Genomic DNA, 20,421 nt, shown 5'->3' with positions numbered 1-20,421 from the left:
CCCGGGCACGGGGCTGCTCGGGGGTACGGGGCATGGGAGGGAGCGCTGCCCGGGCACGGGGCTGCTCTGGGGGTAGGGGGCATGGGAGGGAGCGCTGCCCGGGGACGGGGCTGCTTCGGGGGATGGGAGGGAGCGCTGCCCGGGCCCGGGGCTGCTCTGGGGGTACGGGGCATGGGAGGGAGCGCTGCCCGGGCACGGGGCTGCTCTGGGGGTACGGGGCATGGGAGGGAGCGCTGCCCGGGCACGGGGCTGCTCTGGGGGTAGGGGGCATGGGAGGGAGCGCTGCCCGGGCACGGGGCTGCTCTGGGGGTACGGGGCATGGGAGGGAGCGCTGCCCCGGCACGGGGCTGCTTCGGGGGATGGGAGGGAGCGCTGCCCGGGCACGAGGCTGACCCGGGGCTGTTCCAGGGGATGGGAGCGCTGTCCGGGGCATGGGAGAGCTCCTGCCGCTCCTCCGCCGCTGGCTCCGGCCTCGCTGGCCCGCAGTCGGACCAGAAGCAGCGCTCAGCCCTGCCCGGGTGGGCTGTGCTCGGTGTTGGCACCGAAAGCATCAGCAAAGCCCACCGGGGCTCGGCGGCAGGCGGGGCAGGGGCTGGGTTGGGCTCTCTGAGCCGGCTGGCACTGGCACCGGGAGCACCCCCGGGAGATCCCCGGGACCGTCCCAGCTGCGGGCGATAGGATGCAAACACCTTTGGGAAGGCTGGCGAGGAGTCCCGTGCTCTCTGGTGCATCCCTGCAGGAGCAGGACCGGGAGCCAGGCAGGTATCCCGCTGGGGCAAGGCTGCCTGGGGATGCTGATCGTGTGCCCAGCTCGGGGCTTGTGTGCCCAGCTCGGGGCTTGTGTGCCCCAGCACCTTCTGTCTCATCCACCGAGGCAGCAGCCCAGCTCAGCTGCCTCATCTCACCCAGGGGGAACTCGAGAATTGTTTGTTGCTAATGTCATGTTGTGCTCTTTCCTCTGGTGCCTGGCTGGAGCTGGGGTTTCTTGTCCCTGCCAGGGGTTTACAGTGTCACAGCTCTTCAGGCTTCTCTGAACGCCCTGCTACCACTGGGCATTTCTGCCAGCTGGGCATTGGTGGTTTTCTGATCTGACTTCCAACAGCCACCTCAGTTCTGCTTCTTTGCTGCTGGGGGCCTCATTTCCAGCCTGAGATGGCAAATGGCTTTGGCAATCTGTGTGCCCCATGGTGCAGAGGCCACCCTCCAACCCGGCCTGAGCAAGCTGCAGTGGCAGCAGCCAAGCCAGAAATGGTGAAGGGGTTTGTAGACAGAAGAGTTTTCTGCTCAAGTCTTTCTGCCTCAGCAGCAGCAGCAGCAATAGCAGGAGACTGAATGGTCAGAGGAATGGGTTTAAAGCCACTGGTGCTGGCCACAGTAGCAATGCTCAGCTTCCAAAGAGCTACAGCCCTTTCTTCCCCACACCTTCCTCTGCCTCTGATGCTGCCAAGCTGGTGACATCTGGGCTGACTTGTGATCACAAGTGGCTGATCCATAAACGTAAAAAGACTTGAGGAAACATCTGTATGCCTTGCCATTCTCTGAGCAGAGATTCACATGGTACTGTACCACATCCATCTGACTCACTGCAAAAGATCTGTCTCAGAGCACTTCTCTGGACTTTGCTTTCCCTCCTAGAAGGAAAGAGAGATGCTTTGCTTTCAAAAGATGCATGAGACTTTGAGTTGTCATGGTCCTGAGATGAGGATTTTTGTTTGAGGAGCTTTTTGGGTTTTTTGGGGTTGTTTTTGGGTTGTTTTAGTTTTTTGGGTTTTTTAAAATCTCAACAGTTTTATGCTCTAGCCTATTTGAAGATGGTCGCTTTAGAATTTCCAGTCAGAATCAGGCTTGCTCTATTCTGCTTGGGCAAACAAATCAAAAGTTTTATTCTCATGTCAATGTGACTTTGCTGACAGTTGTAAAGAAGAATCTGAAAGCAGAAAGACCAGTTTTAGTACCCTTGGTTCTGGAATACTTTTGGAAATGATGCCTTGCACCTTTGAGGAACAGCTGAGGAGCAAGTGGTGGTAGGAAGGGACAGATTTGGACTTGCTTGGAGATGATACAGGAGACCTCTGCAGTCTCTGCCCTCAAGTCAGCCCTGAAGGGATGAAGAGGGGGTTATTTCCCATATCTGCAGTCTGGATCCTGGGCTTAGTAGGGAGACCAAGCTGATCTGTGAATTTGCCCTTGTCAGGCTGTAAGATGTTTGGAGTGTGCGGTCAGAGAAAAGGGTAGCTGAGGACAGAAAGAGGCTGCCTGGGGATTCCTGGGCTCCTCCATGACAAACAAGGGAGTATTCAGTAACTTCAGATGCAAGAAGGAAGTTTCTGGAGCATGAATGCAGTTGGTTGTGGGTGGCTGGCCACTGCTGGCTGAAAGACACAAAAGGGACCAGGCCACTGGGAATAGGCTGGGACTGAAAGAACAGGGAAAGGAGGGGATTTTCCTGCAAAACCCTGCTGCAGGGGAGCAGCTGCAGTCTCCTGAGAGTCCCAGGAGAGTCAGAATGGGGAAAAATGCTAGAAATAAATGGAATTTGAAAAGCTGTAGATGCAGCCAGCTCTAGAGATGGCAACAGGTGAAACCAGACATTCTTCCTGGCTTCTGTTGTGGATATCAAGAGATAGCACGGACTAGAATATTTTCCAGAAAGAAGACTCCTTCCTTTCACCAAGGAATAATTAGTCTTTCACCATTCCTGCAGCCCCAGAAGCTTTCTGCAACAGTAAACCCATGCAAGGGCCTGAAATATGCATCCCATTTGGGAATCTTGACATGGAAAAGAAAATGGAGATAACAACAGTATAAGTCATCTCTACACTCCTGTTTAATTCAGCTTCAAAGGGTTTATTTAATATGAATAGAGAGCAGAACAAAAGCAACTCCATCAGGCTGATGACAAGCCCTCCTGGGACAGCAGTGCAAGGGACCCCATCAAATGTAATTTAAATGTAATTCTACAGTAGAGCCTGCAGATAATTCACAGTTTCAAATCTGGAGATGGCCTGGGCCACCCAACCATGCATGAAGCTAATGCCAAACAGCAGAGCTGTGAGTTCTGGTAAAAAAGGCTCCAGTTGACACTGGACATTTAGGGCTTAGTCAACAGAGTTCATGGGCACAGCATGACTAGAACAGGACTTTCAAAGAGAGTTTTGAGTAGCAGCAGGAAAGTTCCATCAAGGTCTTGATACAAAGAGCTCTCTGATACTTTCATGTCACTCAATTGATCCCCACTGGGGATTCAAACTCTACAATGTCTGAGACTTTTTTCCATGACTTTGTTTTGCTTCCTTTACAAAAAGAAACAACTGTTGTGAGGATGCTAAAAAAAGCCAAAAGTCCCCAAAGCACTGTTTTATCTTCATGTGATCAGTGAGTTCATCTCATCTCCAGATCATACCATGTAATAAATAATTCCAAGTTCTATGATGTTAGTCCTAAAATTATAGAAGTAAGGAAAACAAAAAATTGCCACTCATGAAAGGAGACAAGGGGAAGGCTAAAACCATTTCCATTCACCCAGCTGATCAAGCAGTTTAAGGAATCACCTAGATAAAGTTCAGCTCTGACACTGAAGTAAACATATTATTTTAATCCATTTTTAGAGAATAGAAAAGCAATGCTTTGGTCAATTACTAAATGAGAGCAGAGGGATGAAAGAGCAGTTATCCTTGGGCACTGATAAACTTTAAGGTGCCATAATGCTGATTTCCATGGGATGAAAGCAGAAAGGAGGGATGGCAGCAGGCAGGAGTAGCTGTGTGATGACAGAGCTCCTGATGGTAACTGAGGAATGGTAAAAAATTGCTTTTAAGGAAAACAGAACCGGTTACCTTTTACTTAGTTGGAGTGACATTTTGAAAAGGGAATGGAGATCAGAAACATGGAACAGCTGAGGCTGGAAGCCACATTTGGACATGGTTTAGTCCAATCCCTCTAGTCCCTATCTTAGGTCAAAGCAGAGGTTCCTAGAGCAGGTTGTTCCAGACCTTGTCTGGCTGGGCTTTGGCTGTCTCCAAGTGTGGAGACTGCACAGCCTCTCTGGGCAACCTGTTCTACTATCTGGCTACCCTCACCATGGAAAAATGTTTCCTAATGTTCAGAGGGAACTGAACTGCTCCTGTGCCTCAGTTTGTTTCCTTTGCTTCCTGTCCTGTTGCAGGACACCAAACCAAGAGTTTGGCTCTGTCTCCTTTACACCATCCCATCAGAGACCCCTGGTGCAGGGTAAAATGGGAGCTGCAGGGATGAAAGGCATCAGGGAAGACAAGTCTGTGGGAAATGCAGACAAGCAGGGCACTGACAGAGTGACAGAGGAGCACAGCAATGAGGGCCCATCCAACACTGCTGACTTGAATGCACTTCAAGTCACATCTCTGGATGCATGACTGCACTTGTCAGGGAAAACAGGCATGTACATCAGTGGAGTACGAGGCATAACCACAACAAGCACGGAGCATTTCCTAGAAAGACTGGATTTTTTCACAGAAAAAACACACCAGGAGCAGCTATGTTATATGGGAACTATGGGTTGGGGAGCTTCCCAGAAAGCCAGCTGCCCCTGTTCCTAATTATTTGTTATTCATCTCTGTTTCAGTCCAAAATGAGGTCTGATTTATGGGAAATTACTTACAAAATGGAACATGGAAATATGGGATGGATGATGATTAATGGGAGCTATGATATGTGCCTGCAAAAATGCAGAAGGGCACAAACATCCAGGAGGGGAAGGCTGACGTGGGGTGACACCAGAGGGTTTTCCTATGAGTAAATGAACAAAGAGAGTGTATTTCCTGGTGGTGATGCTGTTAGCTCATGAAGTAAGCTCTGAAGAGAAGGCTGGGCAACATGGTGGGAAACATTTCCTCACTCCTGCCCTGAAGAGTCCACTATGGAAAAGCCTTTTGTGCTGGATCTTCGAGAAGACTCAAACTTCATTTATGTATTGCAACTTTTTGTTTCATTTTGCCGATATGATGGGTACTTTATGACTCTTTGGTTTCCTTGTTAAGATGCTGATGCAAAGCAACAAAGTTTTGGCCTTCAATACAAAAAGCAAAAAGAAATTGAGGAAGTATGTTTGAATGATGGATTTAAAAATTTAAAAAAAAAAATCACTTGATAAAATAAATTACTTTTGGATGGGAAACCACAAAGGCCATCACACTCAATATCAGGACTCAGACTCTTCCTGCCTCAAGATACTAATGCTCAGAAAAGGAAAAGTTGTCTTTGGATCTATTAATAGTTTGCACAAACCACCTCAATAAACATGCCACATGATTGGACAGGGAAGCAGTAGTGATCAAGTTTTCAGGAATAATTTATATATAGTCCCAGCTTCCCTGAGGCAAGAGAAAGAACTGGATGACCTCCTGAGGTCCCGACTCCTTGAAACCAGAGTCTCCATGGCTGGAAGATGAAAATGACCACTACAGTGTCATGACTGTCTGCTGCCCTGGGAGTGTGGTAGCTCATCTACAGCACTATCCCATCAATGCTGCATTTAATTCTTCTCAGCTTTAAGTTCTCATGGTTATTTTCAAAGTATATGTTCATTCTGTTACTCAAGGGAAATAAAGAGTAGCAAGAAGGGCTTCTCCAGGTATGTCAGCCAGAAAAGGGGGGTTGGACTAAGTGATCTTTACAGGTCCCTTTCAACCCAAACTATCCTGATTCTGTGCCTCAAGCAGCAAGGTAAAAATTTTGCCTCACATCTCCATTTCAGATGCAGCTCCTCACCTGGTGAGAGCTGAGATGCTGCCTGAGGACAGAAAGCAGCCAGCTGGGGCACATGGGATGCTCTGTGAGAGCCCATGGCTGCCCCAGGTCCTCCCATGTCACCTTCACTGGGGGCTCTGCATCACCAGTTAAGGGCAGTGAACGGCCCAGAGCATCTCTCAAGAGTGATGTCAGCTAAACACCACCCTGAGGATTCAGGAATGACTCGGTGCACTGTGAGTTAATGACTTCCAGGCATGACTCTTGGCAGTGCTACCATTATTATTTTGCAAGGACACTTCAGTGTCTCTTCATGCAGCGTTGTGGATCTGCTCTTTGCTTGCCTGTTGCACAAGACATTGGTGAAACCCTCCCTACCTATTTGTTGACCTTTCCTCCCCTTCATTCTCCCTCTACCAGCAAACACAGATAAGTCATTGTCTCCAAAGGAGACTTCACTCCTTAGCAAACAACACCCAAAAAAGGCCACATCCTTTTCCAAATTACAATTCAGCCTTCTAAAGATGGATGTCAACAAGACATTGATGAATTCAGATGCAGCTTTGAGATTTCTCAGAGGGATTGAGGATTTCCATTGTCAGACATGGCTATTGTGCTATGAAAATGACTCCCAGCTGAAGGAGTGAGAAAACATTTTGAAGAACAGCTCAACAGTATTAAGAAAAGCTGGATACCCTGACACCCTGGGGGAAAAGCTGCTAACAAAGTTAGTGAGATGGGCTGGGACAACATTTGAGTGTCACAACAATTTCATTGCATAATCTTTGTCCTGCTTACCCCCAGCTCTCACCAAAGACAATGGGAGCGTGGGGTTTGCAGTTCCTTGCAGGAGACAACCAGATTCTTGCATCATCGAGTCCTTTTTCTTTTTTTCTACAAGGTTATAAAAGACAGAAGTGCATTCTTGACTGCAAACTAACACTCAAAGTCTCATGAGAACAGATACTGCTCCCTGGGCCATAAAACTTTGGAGAGGGCTCGGGATGACCATGATGAATCTCATGGAGAAACAAGCCCAAACAAACAGAGTTTGAATGAATAGAGTGCAGTCATCCCATGCACAGATGAGCTTGGTTAGTCCTTGTTTCTGCAGCCCCTCCATGGCCCCCTGTTACTGCTAAGACCTTGTCAGACACAGCTGGTCAGTGAAGCTGCCCCACTGAGCCTTCCAGCCCCTTACCATTTTACAGATGGACTTGGCCTCCTCAGAGAACTTATGGGAGTACACCTCCTCTGTCTCCAGCACTCTTCTGTCCACTTCTTCCCTCTTCACCTTCTCTTTCCTCCCACGGAACGGCGATTGCCCAGCAATCATTTCATAAATGAGACAGCCTAACCCCCAGTAGTCAGGGCTGAGTGTGTATCTCTGGTTGTTCAGCACCTCTGGAGCTGTGGAGGAGAGGGAGATGCCTTGTGGAAATGCTTGGTATTTACACAGGCAGAGCACTGAAATGCCTCGAGGTTTCATTTTGGTGACTGAATACACATGCACAGGGAATGGTGGGTAAAATAAAAAAATACCTCCTGATTGCAGTTGAGGGCATTACAGGAAATGCAGCATGCTACATGCCATGGTGTTCTCTCTACATGCTACATGCCTTGTGCATGCTCTCTTCTGACTTCTCTATCAACTCAGTCCAATTAAAATTTAAAAAAAAAAAAAATCACAAAAGAAGTTTGGTCTAAATATTAAGCAGAGACCTAATTTTAAGAGTTCCTCTAGATTTCTCCACTTAGGAAAGAAAGGAAATGCAAACACACATCCTGTAAACAGCCGTGACATTTCTTCAAAAGCAAATTCTGTCTCTTTGGTCAATTCATAGCTTCTCTTTTTCCCCTTTAAAGAAACTCCAATCCATTAATTTTGTGTTGCAACCACAGACAATGCTTTTGGGCAGAGTAGTCACTGTCTTGCAGGCACCCTCACCTCCATGCAGGGGTACAAACACACATCCCCACGTGCTCACAAGCACAGAGCCTTAGTGTGCACGCAAACTTACACTGAGATAACAAAATTTAGACATGACAACTGATTTGCTTGCTTTCATTAAAGTCTCCATATGGTGTAACAGTGGCTCACATCAGCTAGTTTCTATTCAGTCAAATAAGCATAAGCAATTTTTACTCCAAGAAAATATGCCCACCCAGAGAATGCATGAAAATAATTACATTGAGTTTAGAAAACAGATCTAGTTAAACAAGGGAGTGTAGTTGGGGATGTTTTTTACCACTGTACAAATCTCTACTCGTCTTTTGTGGAAATCCTCCCCTGCACACAGAGGAAAGCTCAAGGTGACCCTGGTCAAGATGACCATAGGTGTGGACTTACCCATTTTATCATACCCATGCAAACACATTGTAACTCTGAGACAAAGCAGCAACTAGAAAGAAATCTTTATTTTGGCACAAAGCCCTCCTAAGATAAATCTATATTAAATCACTAGAATCCCAGTTGCTGTCTCCCCTTTCAATTTGTTTTGCTGAGTTAAGGTTATAGACCAGCCTCACTGAGAGCTGTAGAGGTCCAGCCTTTCACCCTCTTCTGATTTTCACTGTCAGGATTTCTGTAGGAGTTGCTGCATGAAACTGGACCCAGCTGAATGTGAATATTTTTTATTCTTTTTTCTTAAGCTTTCTTGGCAGAAATATCTCTAAAACTCAAGTAACCTTGGTAAATTTTTAAAAAGATGAGCTGTGGAAGACTTACCCATATACCCTACTGTTCCTACTCTTCCACGGATTGATTCACCCTCAGGGATTTTAACAGCTAGACCCAAATCAGATATTCTAATATGGCCTGGAAGGAAAAAACAAACAAAACAACAGAAAGCAGATATAATAACCTGACTCAAATTAGTCCAAAACCCACAACTGTGGTCATTGCTAAACTACTCCTGCAATTTACTGCTCGGACATTTTAAGAAAGGAGAGTTCTGAATCACTGAATTGGAGCAGTTTCATTGATTTGGAACAGAGGAATTGTTAAGGGTGCTACAATGCAGTGAAATAAATGTTAACAGTAAAGCTGTGGACTGCAGGGGATTGTATCAGGTATTTTAAAACCAATGAAAAGAGGCAGAGAGAAGCATGCTGTGGGGAAGTATCTTGAACTGATCACAGAGGATGGATGGGCTGACACAATTCTGTAACTCTGTGATGGCTGAAGAGGCCACATCTGGTCTTCAGGCCAGCACGAGATTCGATTATCACTGCCTCCAGCAATGAACGGGTACCTGGGTTTGCATAAAACCAGACTTGGCTCAGCAGAGGATGAAAGTACTCTCAAAAATGGAGAGGGAAGCAGAAGATTTAGAAATTAGAACTCCCTTTGTGTTGCACCAGGATGGAAAAACAACAAGGAAAGGCAGAGAGCCCCAGCAATGCCGAGCTCTGGAGAGCAGCCCCTGCTGAGGGCACGGCTGCTTCCTTCCATCTGTGCAGCCAGCTCCAGCAGCTCAGCCACCCCTAGACAGGAATATTAGTGTATGCTGAGCCTCTTAATCACTTCAGAGCATTATTTGTCTTTGTGCAACATATATCCTGAAACGAACTTAATCTACTTTACTGTGAAAGCATCTCTGTAAAGCTCCGAGACTTACCATAATCATCCAGCAGGATATTTTCTGGCTTCAGATCTCTGGAAATGAAAGATAGCAGTTATGGCTATGAAGCTGGTTTTGATAACATAACCATACAACTGCGTGAGGGCATTTATTACTTGTAATAAACCAATTGAGTGTCAACTCAAACAGCAAGGAACTCCTGAAACCAATACAACCTTTTACAACTCACTTCACAGATAGACCGAAACCATATGTCTTTTTCTAAACTGGAGTTACAATTTTTCACTAAGCCAAGCTTTTAGTTCCTAATCTACCCTATAATGGACTCATCCATCTAGTCCTGTAAACCCTGTAAATGAACCCCTACAGTCCTTGTGGTGTAAAATCTCTCTAACATTTTCTGTTATAAAATCTCATGTTAAAAAAATAGGGTTTAAAATACTTTATTTACATGTGAAAATGGAAATAGCAATCTGCTGGGCTCGAATTTTTTATGTCTGGCATCTGAGTCAGACCAAATATGTGAATGTGTGTCCATGCACTTGCACACATGTGCAATAATTTTGTTGAGTTTGGAAAATGTGGGGCAGAGAGGGGAATGCTGTGTCCAGATTAAGATTATTCTTACAAGAATTTGTGAAACTCTAGTGCCTGTGTGGTTTGGAGCAATGCCATGAAAATGGGCAAGGTGGTCAATGCGATGTCAAAGATGTGCCTTTTACTATTCCTGAGAAAAAGAAAACAAAAATTCCCCAGATCTGGGCAAGGTATGAACTGAAGTAAATAATCTCAGTTTTCATATATTTAGCAGAGCCTTGGCAGATCATTCTTCTGAAAAGTTTGTCTGCACAAAAGCTCCTCCACCAGCTGCTGCTTTGAGATGCTTCCCAGCCCAGCCACGCTGTCCCCTCCTTGACCAAGGCTGTTTTCCAAACCTTTCCAAGCCCAGCACAGCTCTGCAGCTGCTGCCACTCCTGGGCTGCTGCTGAGGTGGGAGCCAGGCAGGCTCCTTCCCATCCTGCTCGTGCAGAGGGGGAATTGAGCCAGCCCAAGAGGTGGGACCAGAGGTGTCAGAGGGGGAGATGGACATGCTGGGCAGGGAGTGTCTCAGAAGTGCCCCAGGACTGGGCTGTGCTGGCCTCAGCCTGAATGAGGCACCAGCAGCTGGGTGAGGCAGGGAAAACAGCCTTGCTTCAATTCACCACATCATGCCCTGGCTTTTATCTAAAGACAGTGCTTAGCCTGGTGCAAATCCAAGCCCTGCTTGGCCTCTTCCTTTTTGTAAGGCCTCCTTGCAGCTGTGAACCAGCTTGGTTCTGGTAACTGCCCAGCAAGAGGCATTTCTGTGCAAAGAGCAGAGAGAGGGTGTGTACAAGAGAAAGCCTTGCACCAGGGCACAGGGCAGAGCACAGAGCCCACCCCACCTCTCAAGCTGCACCACTCCAGTATCATGAATTTTCCTGTGTATGAAGAGGGGTATTTTATACCTTTGACAATGCCAAAGCTGGAATTTTGAAACTTGCCTTGTTTTTATTTATGATTTCAAGCAAGAACACAGAGCTCTGTGAGTAATCTCCTCTTGCTTGCTTGCTTCAGACCTTCCTGACCTCCCAGATAAACCTCACCCAGTGCCAGTGGTACCAAGCCTGATTTTCAAACAAACAATGCTGAAATATGTGAAGGGCAGCTGAATACTGAGGAGAAGCTGTGATTGTATTTAACATACCACTGTGGGCTTTCCCACAGAAGGTTTCCAATGCTGGAGCAGCACGGTCAAGGGCATTGTCTATTTATTTTTGAAAATAGGTTCTGAATCCTGTAAGAATCATTCCCTTGAAGAACTCAGCCTTCATCAGTTACTTCATCTTATGCTCAGCAGTTATTAGTCCCACTTAAAACTCTAACTGGGGGCCAGTGATAAGAAACTTATGTGCAACTTGGGAAATATTTGTCTTTGAATGAGAAAATGGGAGACTCCACAAGGACTTTGAGAACACCAGTTCAGTTCTCAGGGTCCTCTGTGATTCAGGGCAATTAGAGGAAGCTTTCCTCCCCTCCCAGGCATCAGCTGTCATTCCTGTTTTCAGGCTTCTGGTTCCTCAGGATCAAGGCTGGCTTCCTTGGCATGGCCAGCACTTCCAAGGGCTCATGACTGAAATGTCCAGGAGGAATAAGGCTCCCTGGTGGACACACTGACACATAAAGCTACTTCCCAAAGGCTCAGCTTCCCATTTGTAAATTAGCCTTGCCCAAACATACTGAAACATAAACTGCTGGCACTGTGCCCATGCTCAAAAGGCAATTGTTTGGCTGTGCAGGACTGCCTAAACAACTCAATTAATCACTTTGGACAAGGCTTTACTACAGATTTGTGCAATGCCTGGGACAATGTGAGCTTGGTGCTGACTGGAGCTTCCAGGCACAGCTATAGTATAAATTTTAAAAAATTACATGCATAAAAAATATTTATATAAACAAAAAAGTTATATATATATAAAATACATATAATATATAAATGCATAATATAAATTATGAAATATAAATGAATAAGAATGAATTATATATATTTTATATATATATATATGATATAGAAATAATTAGAGAAGAACCAGCAGCTTTTTACATTTGCTTTCCACGAACAACCAACCCATTGACCTTTACTAACATGATGCAGTTGAGAGATGTAGCACAAGTGCCATGTTTGACAAGGGAATTCTGAATGAGATAAATCTGACTCTGAGCCTGGTTGTTCTCCCGGGTCACGTCTGCAGCGTGCGTCAGCAGCAGCCCAGGAGATGGGGATGCATTTTTCAAAGCTGTGATTTACTCAGGAGCATTTTGTTTAAAGAAAATGAAATTAAGTCTGGAGAATAAGTGTTTTGTGATGAATTATTCGCCTTGAGAAGGCAGCAGCATTTAGCTGCTATTTTTTATTGACCTATATAGCACTTCTCACGGGTCCCACCACACGCTGTGCTGTTACAAATGAGGGGTCTCTGCAGATGCTCCTGACATACTGCTAGAAAATGTCACCTACAAGGATGTAGTATCATTCATCACCAAAATGAATGTGCCATCTGAGGTGTAAAGTAGCAGCTCTTTCAAGAGTAGCATGAAAACTCCTGCCTAAGGAAGTAGGTGCCATTTCTCTCAGAGCCACGCACTATTTTATGTGGCCAGATCTGATTTGTTCTATTAGAAAATGGAATTAGTATGGCATTTTACCAGCCATGTTATGAATGAACCAGTCATTTTTTTCAATAAAATATGATTGTGAAACACTACACTAGCTCCTAAAATGTTTGAAAATGTGGTAGGAGGTTTTCTAAGGGAAAAGGAAGCCAGACACTTCACTTATGATTTGATTTTTCAATTGATGTTAGACATTTAGTACCATTTTGTTCCTTTGGGAAAGAAAAAAACTTCCTTCTTGGGTGAGCACCAGCTAAATCAGCATGTTATCTGTCTGCCCTCTGTGTGCCAGCCAGCAAGATGCAAGGCAACCAAGTGTCAGTTTGTTAGAGATCTCCAAGGAACAACAATATTGCAATTTCTAAGCATACAAGCGCATGCATCATATGTATTACACCAGGCATGTAAAATGATTTAAAGTGTGGCTTGGCTTTTAAAAATAGCATCTTATTGTCTATTAATCATTGTCCTTGGAAGTTCTTTCATCAATTTACAGGCCCTCTTCTGCTGTGAATGCCAGCAATGATGATTTCACAAGCGGGGATGATGAAGACAAACAAGAACCGTTGTTTACAACTACACTGGCTGTTGATTAAAAAAAATAAATCCTCGTGGAGTCACAAGAACTCTGTCTGCAATCTGCTTGCTTATCCAGCCTGCCCTGGAAAAGTGCTTGTGTAGAGCTGGAAGCCAGAGTGGAAGCTGAGAACTTAGGACCTGCCCTCCTGGAAGCGGCAGCGGCGCCGGGCAGCGCTGTGCCCGCTGGCTGCACCCAGGGAGGGTGGGATGCTGCCAGCAGGATGCCTCTGTGGTGTGGCTGGGAATGGGCCCCCTTCCATGGCTGGCACGCCAGGATCACTGTGATCCCATCCAGCTAATCACACTCACACCAGTGGAAATCCATGCCCTCTGTCTCAGACACCCTCTTGGGATTGCATGCCCTCTGCAATAGAAGTTTTCCCACACCTGATGTGCTGCAGGCCCTCATGCAAAATAATCTAACTAATTAAAATAGAGGGTTGGATGGAATGATCTCCATTTCTTCCCAACTAGGAACTCAATTCCTAAATGAAATCCCTTTAAAGGAACTTCCATCACTTTTTAATGTCGCCCAGTGCACACTTAGGTAAGGTTTGGGGAGCTTTGTGCTAGTTCTGGAAAACTTAGACAGGATGTAACTGCTTCCTTCCATGATTACTGTATCATGCTGTATTTATACAGGGCTCTGCAAAATTTCAGCCAAAGCACTCAGGCATCTCAGCTGTGCAGCACCACAATAAGAAGGGAGGAAGCAGACAATTCTTTCCAACCCAGAAAAGACATCCTGAGACTCTAGAGAGTGCTTACCTGTACACAGTATTTTCTCTGTGAAGGTCTTCCAAGCCACAAAGAATCTCTGCTGCATAAAACAAAGCTCTTTCCTCCTCAAAGCCTGGGTTTCCCATGTTGTAGATATGAAACTTCAGGTCACCTCCATTCATTATGGTCAGAACTAAACACAGTGCGTCCTTTGTTTCATAGGCATAGGCTAAGTTGACCTAGAAAACATTTGCAACACAGTTGTGACAGTTCAGATGGCTGCTAAGAAGGAAGTGCTAGCTCTTCATTAAAGATTTTCTCCAGAAAATGAGAAAAATACACTGACTGAATTTGGTATGGGCTTTCTTACAATGGCAAACATGTATTTTAAAAGTATGGAAAAATCAGATGTTAGGATTCTTCAGATTAATTTGTGGAATCCAATCTATTTATCACCAGAAACCCTCAAGGCTCAGATGGCTTCAGAGGCTGGACAAACATACTAATTCCAGGCATATTTTCCCATGTATGAGAAATGTTAGTAATCAAGAGAATTTACACCTCCTGCTGCACTGTTTTGCATCTCAGTGAGTTCCCTGGAAGGCCCAGATATCCCAGTCCTGGGGTGATCAAATGGATCATCACAGAGATGGGAAGGTCAGCATAGCATCATCCCTGGAGGCTCTGATGGGTGCCCAAGGAAAACTCAGACCAAAATCTACCCATCACTTTTAAATCTGTGCCATCCTCTGGCAGAGGCAAGTAAACATGTAAGCAAACACCTTGCATCTGTGTTTACAAAGTGTTTCCTGAAATTAATATAAAGAACACGACAGATGCTGAGATAACACCTTTTTTCTTTTTCTAAATCTAAGGCAAGTTTTAAAGGAGGCACAAGAGCTGGTGTGACTCAGGAGAGCCCTGCATCAGGCCAACCAGCTCCACCTCACTGGCTAGATGCTTCTGCAAGGCCAGTCTCATCTGATCTGTTTGGGGTGAATCTCCTTCAGTCTCCTCCAAGCACCTCTCTCCCAGACCCTGGGAATTCAGGTGACCCCACTGGATAAGAATAGCTCATCCTGATGCAGCTGTGATGCAAGGCAAGGCTGTGAAACACATCATGCTCCCATGGCAGGCACAGGCCCCTTGACTGCTGCACTTCTCACAGACCAGAGACTAAAATAAGACTCAGCAAAGGTACACAGAGCAGGGCCAAGGTGCAAAGCAAAGGGATTCAGCTCCTGGCACCTTTCCAGGAGCAGGAGCAGGAGGAGGCACTGGATTCAACCAGAGCAGCTGAGCAGGGAACCACGGCGCTCAAACAATACTCACTACAAACTGACTATTGACTTTTTCTAAAATCTGCTTCTCATTGAGTGCCATGGATTCGCCTTTCCTCTTCTTGATCCTCTTCTTCTCTAATCTCTTGCAGGCGTACATCTTGCCCGTGGCTCGCACTTGGCAGGCGCAGACCTGCGGACGGAGCACAACAATTGCCGGGTGACTCCAAGCAAACCCAGCTGTGTCTGGGCTGCACTTCACCCCTCACCATCTCCTCTGGTTCATCCTTTTAAGGCCAGAGACGGAGGTTTAGTGAGCCAGGCCTAGGCAGGGGCAGCTGGGGACCCGCTACTGTTTCCAAACCTGCTGCGGAATATTGGTTTAATTATTTCGCTTTCCTCCGCCTGCTTCCTCTCCCACCTCCTTTTGTCTGTGCAGATTTTAATCTCTCAGCCTGCACCTCCCCTGCCTCTGCTGCCACCCCCAGACACCAGGAAAATACAAATAAGGGTGTGACCCCAATTCCGCTGTGAATGCAACAGCTGAACACAAAATAACTCTCCAAAGTGTCCTTTTGAGATTAGGGTGTCATGAGGGGTTAAGTAGAACTGTCAGCAATTGATGTAAATCAGCCTCTGTCACATCAGGCTCCTTTACCTGCGGTGTCTAAAAAGTAAGAAACACTTTTAACAGTAAATTTCAGAATTACTCACCTCCCCAAAGCCGCCTTTCCCCAGTACCCTGTACTGCCTAAACGTGTTTTTTGTTACTGGTTGCCTGGAAGAAAAGGAAATAAATAAATAACCCCCCAACACACTATGTTTAATGCACTCTCTGTGATTTATTTATTTCAGAGCATACTTTTGAAAAGCAAAATAGATAAATATTATATAATCCCATTATTCCAAGGTAATCACATTATATAATATAATATATAATTATGTAATTACATTACTTCAATACTATGTATGGCTTGAACTTTTCAATTCCAACATATTAAGCTGTAATAAAATACAACACATTAGTGAGTCATCAGTATAATTTCTGCTAGCATCTTAGGACCAAGGAGGGTTCTGAATCTCCATTATACAGCTTTGGCCTTTGTTAAGCAAAGAGGAAGCCTGAGATCTTCCAATAAGATATTAATTCCCAGGACATATAGGGTGGGCTAACACATTGCTTTGCTTGGCCAGCAAGATGAGAAAAAGAGATCCAAAATTCAAACCACCAGAAAATACTTCTGTTGTGTTAAACAAAACATGACACTCATATGAATCAAAGGCAGAAACAATCCTGGGAGCAGGAGGATTTATGTGACATTTGCAGGCTGGGAGAGCAGGAAGACAAGATCCAAGCCAGTCCATTCCCTCTGGGCTACCTGCTTCCTGGGGGAGCATCAAGGGCAAGAAGGGATCAAGAGCTAAATTAAGGTTAAATAAGTCTGTTCTTGAGGGCAGAGTGCTCCCTTGACATCACTTGACATGATCCCTACACAACCTACCATCTGCTCCACCAGAACGGCTCCAACTCTACACCAAACTTTTACTTTGCTACTGTAGAAGTTTTACAACACGACAGCAGAATAATTCCAGGTTCAGCGAGATCCCATTTTGTTTCCAGCACCAAGGTTTTACAGGGATCCCAGCAGTGGATAGGAACATTCCTGCTCTCCTTGCTCCCCTCTGGCAGGCAGCCAGCCGGCAGAGGGAGCACAGTAACGTGGCTGTTCCCACCACAGGGGTGATGAGGTTGATGACAATGAAGAATAAATGCTGAAGTGAATCCTTTCATTAATGCCCTTTATTGTTTTCCAAAGTAGGGGAAGAATAGCATGCAGACAGTAAAAAACTAGAAGAGGAAAAGATGTTATTTTCAGTATTCCATGAGGCTGCTGCAAATGCTTTTGGGGTTAAAAGCATCAATTAGTAGTGATAAGTACATGTTCAGCAATGTCCCTGGAATAAATGGACCTCTGTGATTGCTCCTTTGGAGCTGTGGATCACTCCATGCTACTAACATCTCTTTGCTAATCCCAAAAACAATTCTCCCAGCTTCTTAAGCCAGGCATATCCAATAGCTTGTCACACTTGTTGGAGGAATGAAAAAAAAAAGAAATCCTCAAAGCATTGCAGAAAATTCCTTATCCCTAATGTGAAAACAGATAGGAAATAGCCTGGCTAGAGATGAATCACCCGATGTTTTTTTAATTGAAATGGAAGAGTAAATGCTGGGCTCAGTAAAGATGGCATGTGGAGCATGTCTTGGCATGAAATGGCTCTTCCCTCTGCCCACCCCTCCTGAGCAGCAGCTTTGTAGCTTTCCAGGGAGAGGAACTGGCACAGCTCCTTTGATCTGGAGGCGTCCTGCTGACACACCGCGCTCACGGATCCGGCCCTGGCTCACCCGCCGTAATTAATGCCATTTGTGCAAAATGGGGCTTCTCCCTGCTCAAGGTCACTGTCACCCAGCAGTGACCGTCTGCTGCAGCACTCCCTGACAAGGGAAAGGCACTTTCCTTGCAAATTAATACCCACCAAGGCTGCCTGGTTATTAAATGTGCTCAGGAATGTCCAGCCAATAAATGCGGTGAGAGGACCTGTACGCCACATTTTCCCTCTCTTTAGGGTGATTTAATAACAGTGACAACTGGTCCAGACAAAAAGTCACCACATTCAGAGGATAGCTAAACAGAAAGACAGCTGAAGTTGCTGAATGCACATTAATCATACCTAATATGTTTAATGTACCTAAGCCCATTAAATGGCCCAACACTTGAGCTGTAGAAGCAAACATCATCTCAGCTCTCAGATTTTGAGCATATTCAACAGACTTTGCATGGAAAGTAAAAACAAACATTTTTATTTATTTTTATTAAAAACAAAAAGGTGACACTTACCTTTCCAACCACTTCCACTGGAGAAACCTGTCGAAGTACATGCTGTTCAGGTACTCTTGGAATGGTTCCCCACTGAGATGGTCAAGGACAGATCTATCTCAGATGAAAAGTATATATAAGCATTTTATAATCCTGAACTTTGAGCAGAAGAGAAATAAAACAAGAGGAGAAAAGTCCAGACTTCTTTTACTGTAGGATTATGTTATTTCTACTTTATTTTGCACTTTATTTTGTACTTTATTTTGCTGGCTGTTCCAATACAGAAACAAAGTGATGTGCTTGATGTATTTCATAACAGGAAGCCTCATACAAACTGAATACTGGTGATGCTTGCTGAAAATTATCAGGGCAACTCCCACTGGCTTTAATGGACTTTTACAGAGGTTGTTAGCCACCACAAACTGAATGTCTTTGCTTCTGTTAGTAAACTGAAACAACATCCTCAGGAACTGAGCTCCTAAACTTTGAGGGATATTTACATCCGGATAGAAAATTTCTGGCTGAAGCCCATTTCTATCAAAAAGAGACCATCTGAGGCATCATTTTGAGGAAAAAGATCAGTTTCAGTTCCTGCTACATAGAAGCATTAGGGCATGTGACTGAAGTCAAGGGGATTTCCTAACAGCTATGTGCTTTGTAGAGTAAAACAGAGGAAAGAAAAGTCTGAAGAGGGACGTGGATTTGCTTCTGGATCAAGGAAAGAATTTTGGGCTCACACAGTGGATGGAGCCTTTTGCATAATGGAAAAATTAAAGGAATAAAAAGGTCAGTCTGCAAATTTGAGAAGAAAGTCTGTTGATGGTGGCAGGCAGCAAACAGCCAGAGAGCATCAGGCTTGCCATCCGAAAGGCCAAAGGCTTGGAACTAAGAAAACGTGGGCTGAGCTGGGATTTGTCTAAAATGAAGGTGGTCAGGTTGTTTAACAACTGCTGGTGCTGGTTCTTGCTTTGCTCACTGGGGCTCCTGCCTCCACCTCTGCTGGCAGCATTGGCAGGACACAAGTTGGGTTTGGGTGAAAAGTGCCCAAAGAAATGAGCATTTCTGTCTGGGTGTGTACAGACACATTTGTGTCTGTGTCTAAGGGCATTCAGACACATTTCCAGATCTTGCTGGGAGGAGAAAATCCTCTCTGAATGACTGCTCTAGTCTGAGGATGGACAGTCTGTGTCTCACCCTGGGGCAGTTCTCTGAGCAAACAAGTCACCATGAATAATGTGTCTCCTCAGTTCAGTTCCTCCCCGTTCATGAGCTAGTATTTTTGGAAATTCTCAGCTGTTACAATATTATTATTTTTTGTAATTCTTGCACCATCAGTTTGGAGAAGGCAGGTAATTGCACATGTTCAGTATGCACAAGTCAAATTGTTGCTGTCTTCGTTAGCTTTGACTGGACACAGATCATAAGAGTTTCCCTTAATGGATTAAAGATTACAAAATGAAATAAAAAGTAAGCCTTAATTTGCTTTAACAAATGTCCAAATTCAACATCAGATTTCTAGGTGATGTTGGAGGAGGGCAGGAGCAGACAGTCAAAATATTAAAGCTAACAGCAGAAGTTACATACATGAACTTTTCTTGCAGACTGATTTTTATCTATGAAGACGTGAATGGAACTCATCCCACCCCTGCTCCTCCAGGACAGCAGGCTTCATACTTGTATGTATGCCTACCTTTTCTGGTCTGACTGTGAACCCTTCCAAAATTAACATCATTCAGCACCAGTAAATACCAACAGCAATTTTTTAAAACTTCCTTTTGACCTCATTTTAGTTTGTGTGAGATGATCAGCATATTTATTAACAAGGTCCCAAACCTGGCTCATTCCTGGGTTTCAGCTAGGATGAAGGAAGGAGCCTGCATTAAGTGGTGCCCAATGCTCACCCTTTCCATTCAGTTAATTAAAAGCTGCACGCATTTTAAGAGAACAATAGCTGCCTTTCAGCAGTTGTTTGCTTTTTAGTTCCCCTCTTTGGCAACAACAAAGTGCATTTTAGAGGGAGCTGTCAGCTTTCAAACCGATTTGAGAGCTGGAAACAGGCACCAGGGGGGTTTGTGTGGAGCACAGCTCTGCCTTTGTCACTGGGACTGGCACCCACAACTGGTGCGAGTCTCAGAGCATCTCTACAGGACACCAGGCCCATGCAAGGAAACTGCCTGTGCTATAAGGGAAGGCCAGAAATAACCCACAGCTCCTACCAACGCAAAGAATAACTGGAACCAGAAAAGGTCAATGAAATGAGTCAAAACAATGAATGACAGCGGAGCAAATTTTACAAATCCCCATTACATCACCCAGGGAAAACAAACCGCGCTCAGCCAGAAACCACACGGGCCGTGAGCCCTCCTTTTCATATTTTTATTGGTTTATGATCTGCTGGCGTGCATGCACTCGGGGCAGGGTTTGCAGAGGCAGATTGCATACCTGGAGCTTTAGCACATAATGGCA

At 45.2% G+C, this 20,421-nt stretch overlaps 1 protein-coding gene across 2 annotated transcripts in view; it reads right to left on the bottom strand.

The window, feature by feature from the left end:
- The window catches only part of GRK5 (G protein-coupled receptor kinase 5), a 154,840-nt gene that overhangs the window by 12,211 nt on the left and 122,208 nt on the right, over positions 1-20,421 (bottom strand). Inside the window, exons 6-12 of one of the 2 annotated variants that reach the window (XM_018910578.3) lie at positions 17,977-18,069; positions 15,794-15,857; positions 15,132-15,272; positions 13,848-14,038; positions 9,345-9,382; positions 8,453-8,542; positions 6,926-7,134 (exon numbers count right to left, since the gene is read on the bottom strand). In XM_018910578.3, the coding sequence (XP_018766123.1) occupies positions 6,926-7,134; positions 8,453-8,542; positions 9,345-9,382; positions 13,848-14,038; positions 15,132-15,272; positions 15,794-15,857; positions 17,977-18,069 (826 nt within the window). Of the gene's footprint in view, positions 1-6,925; positions 7,135-8,452; positions 8,543-9,344; positions 9,383-13,847; positions 14,039-15,131; positions 15,273-15,793; positions 15,858-17,976; positions 18,074-20,421 lie in introns of both variants that reach the window. The other variant, XM_030240960.2, reaches the window with a different exon arrangement.

Source organism: Serinus canaria, chromosome 6 (genome assembly GCF_022539315.1).
Source record: "Serinus canaria isolate serCan28SL12 chromosome 6, serCan2020, whole genome shotgun sequence".
Taxonomy (NCBI): domain Eukaryota; kingdom Metazoa; phylum Chordata; class Aves; order Passeriformes; family Fringillidae; genus Serinus; species Serinus canaria.
The sequence above is the reverse complement of the archived record's forward strand: the minus strand, read 5'-3'. Positions and strand labels throughout refer to the sequence as shown.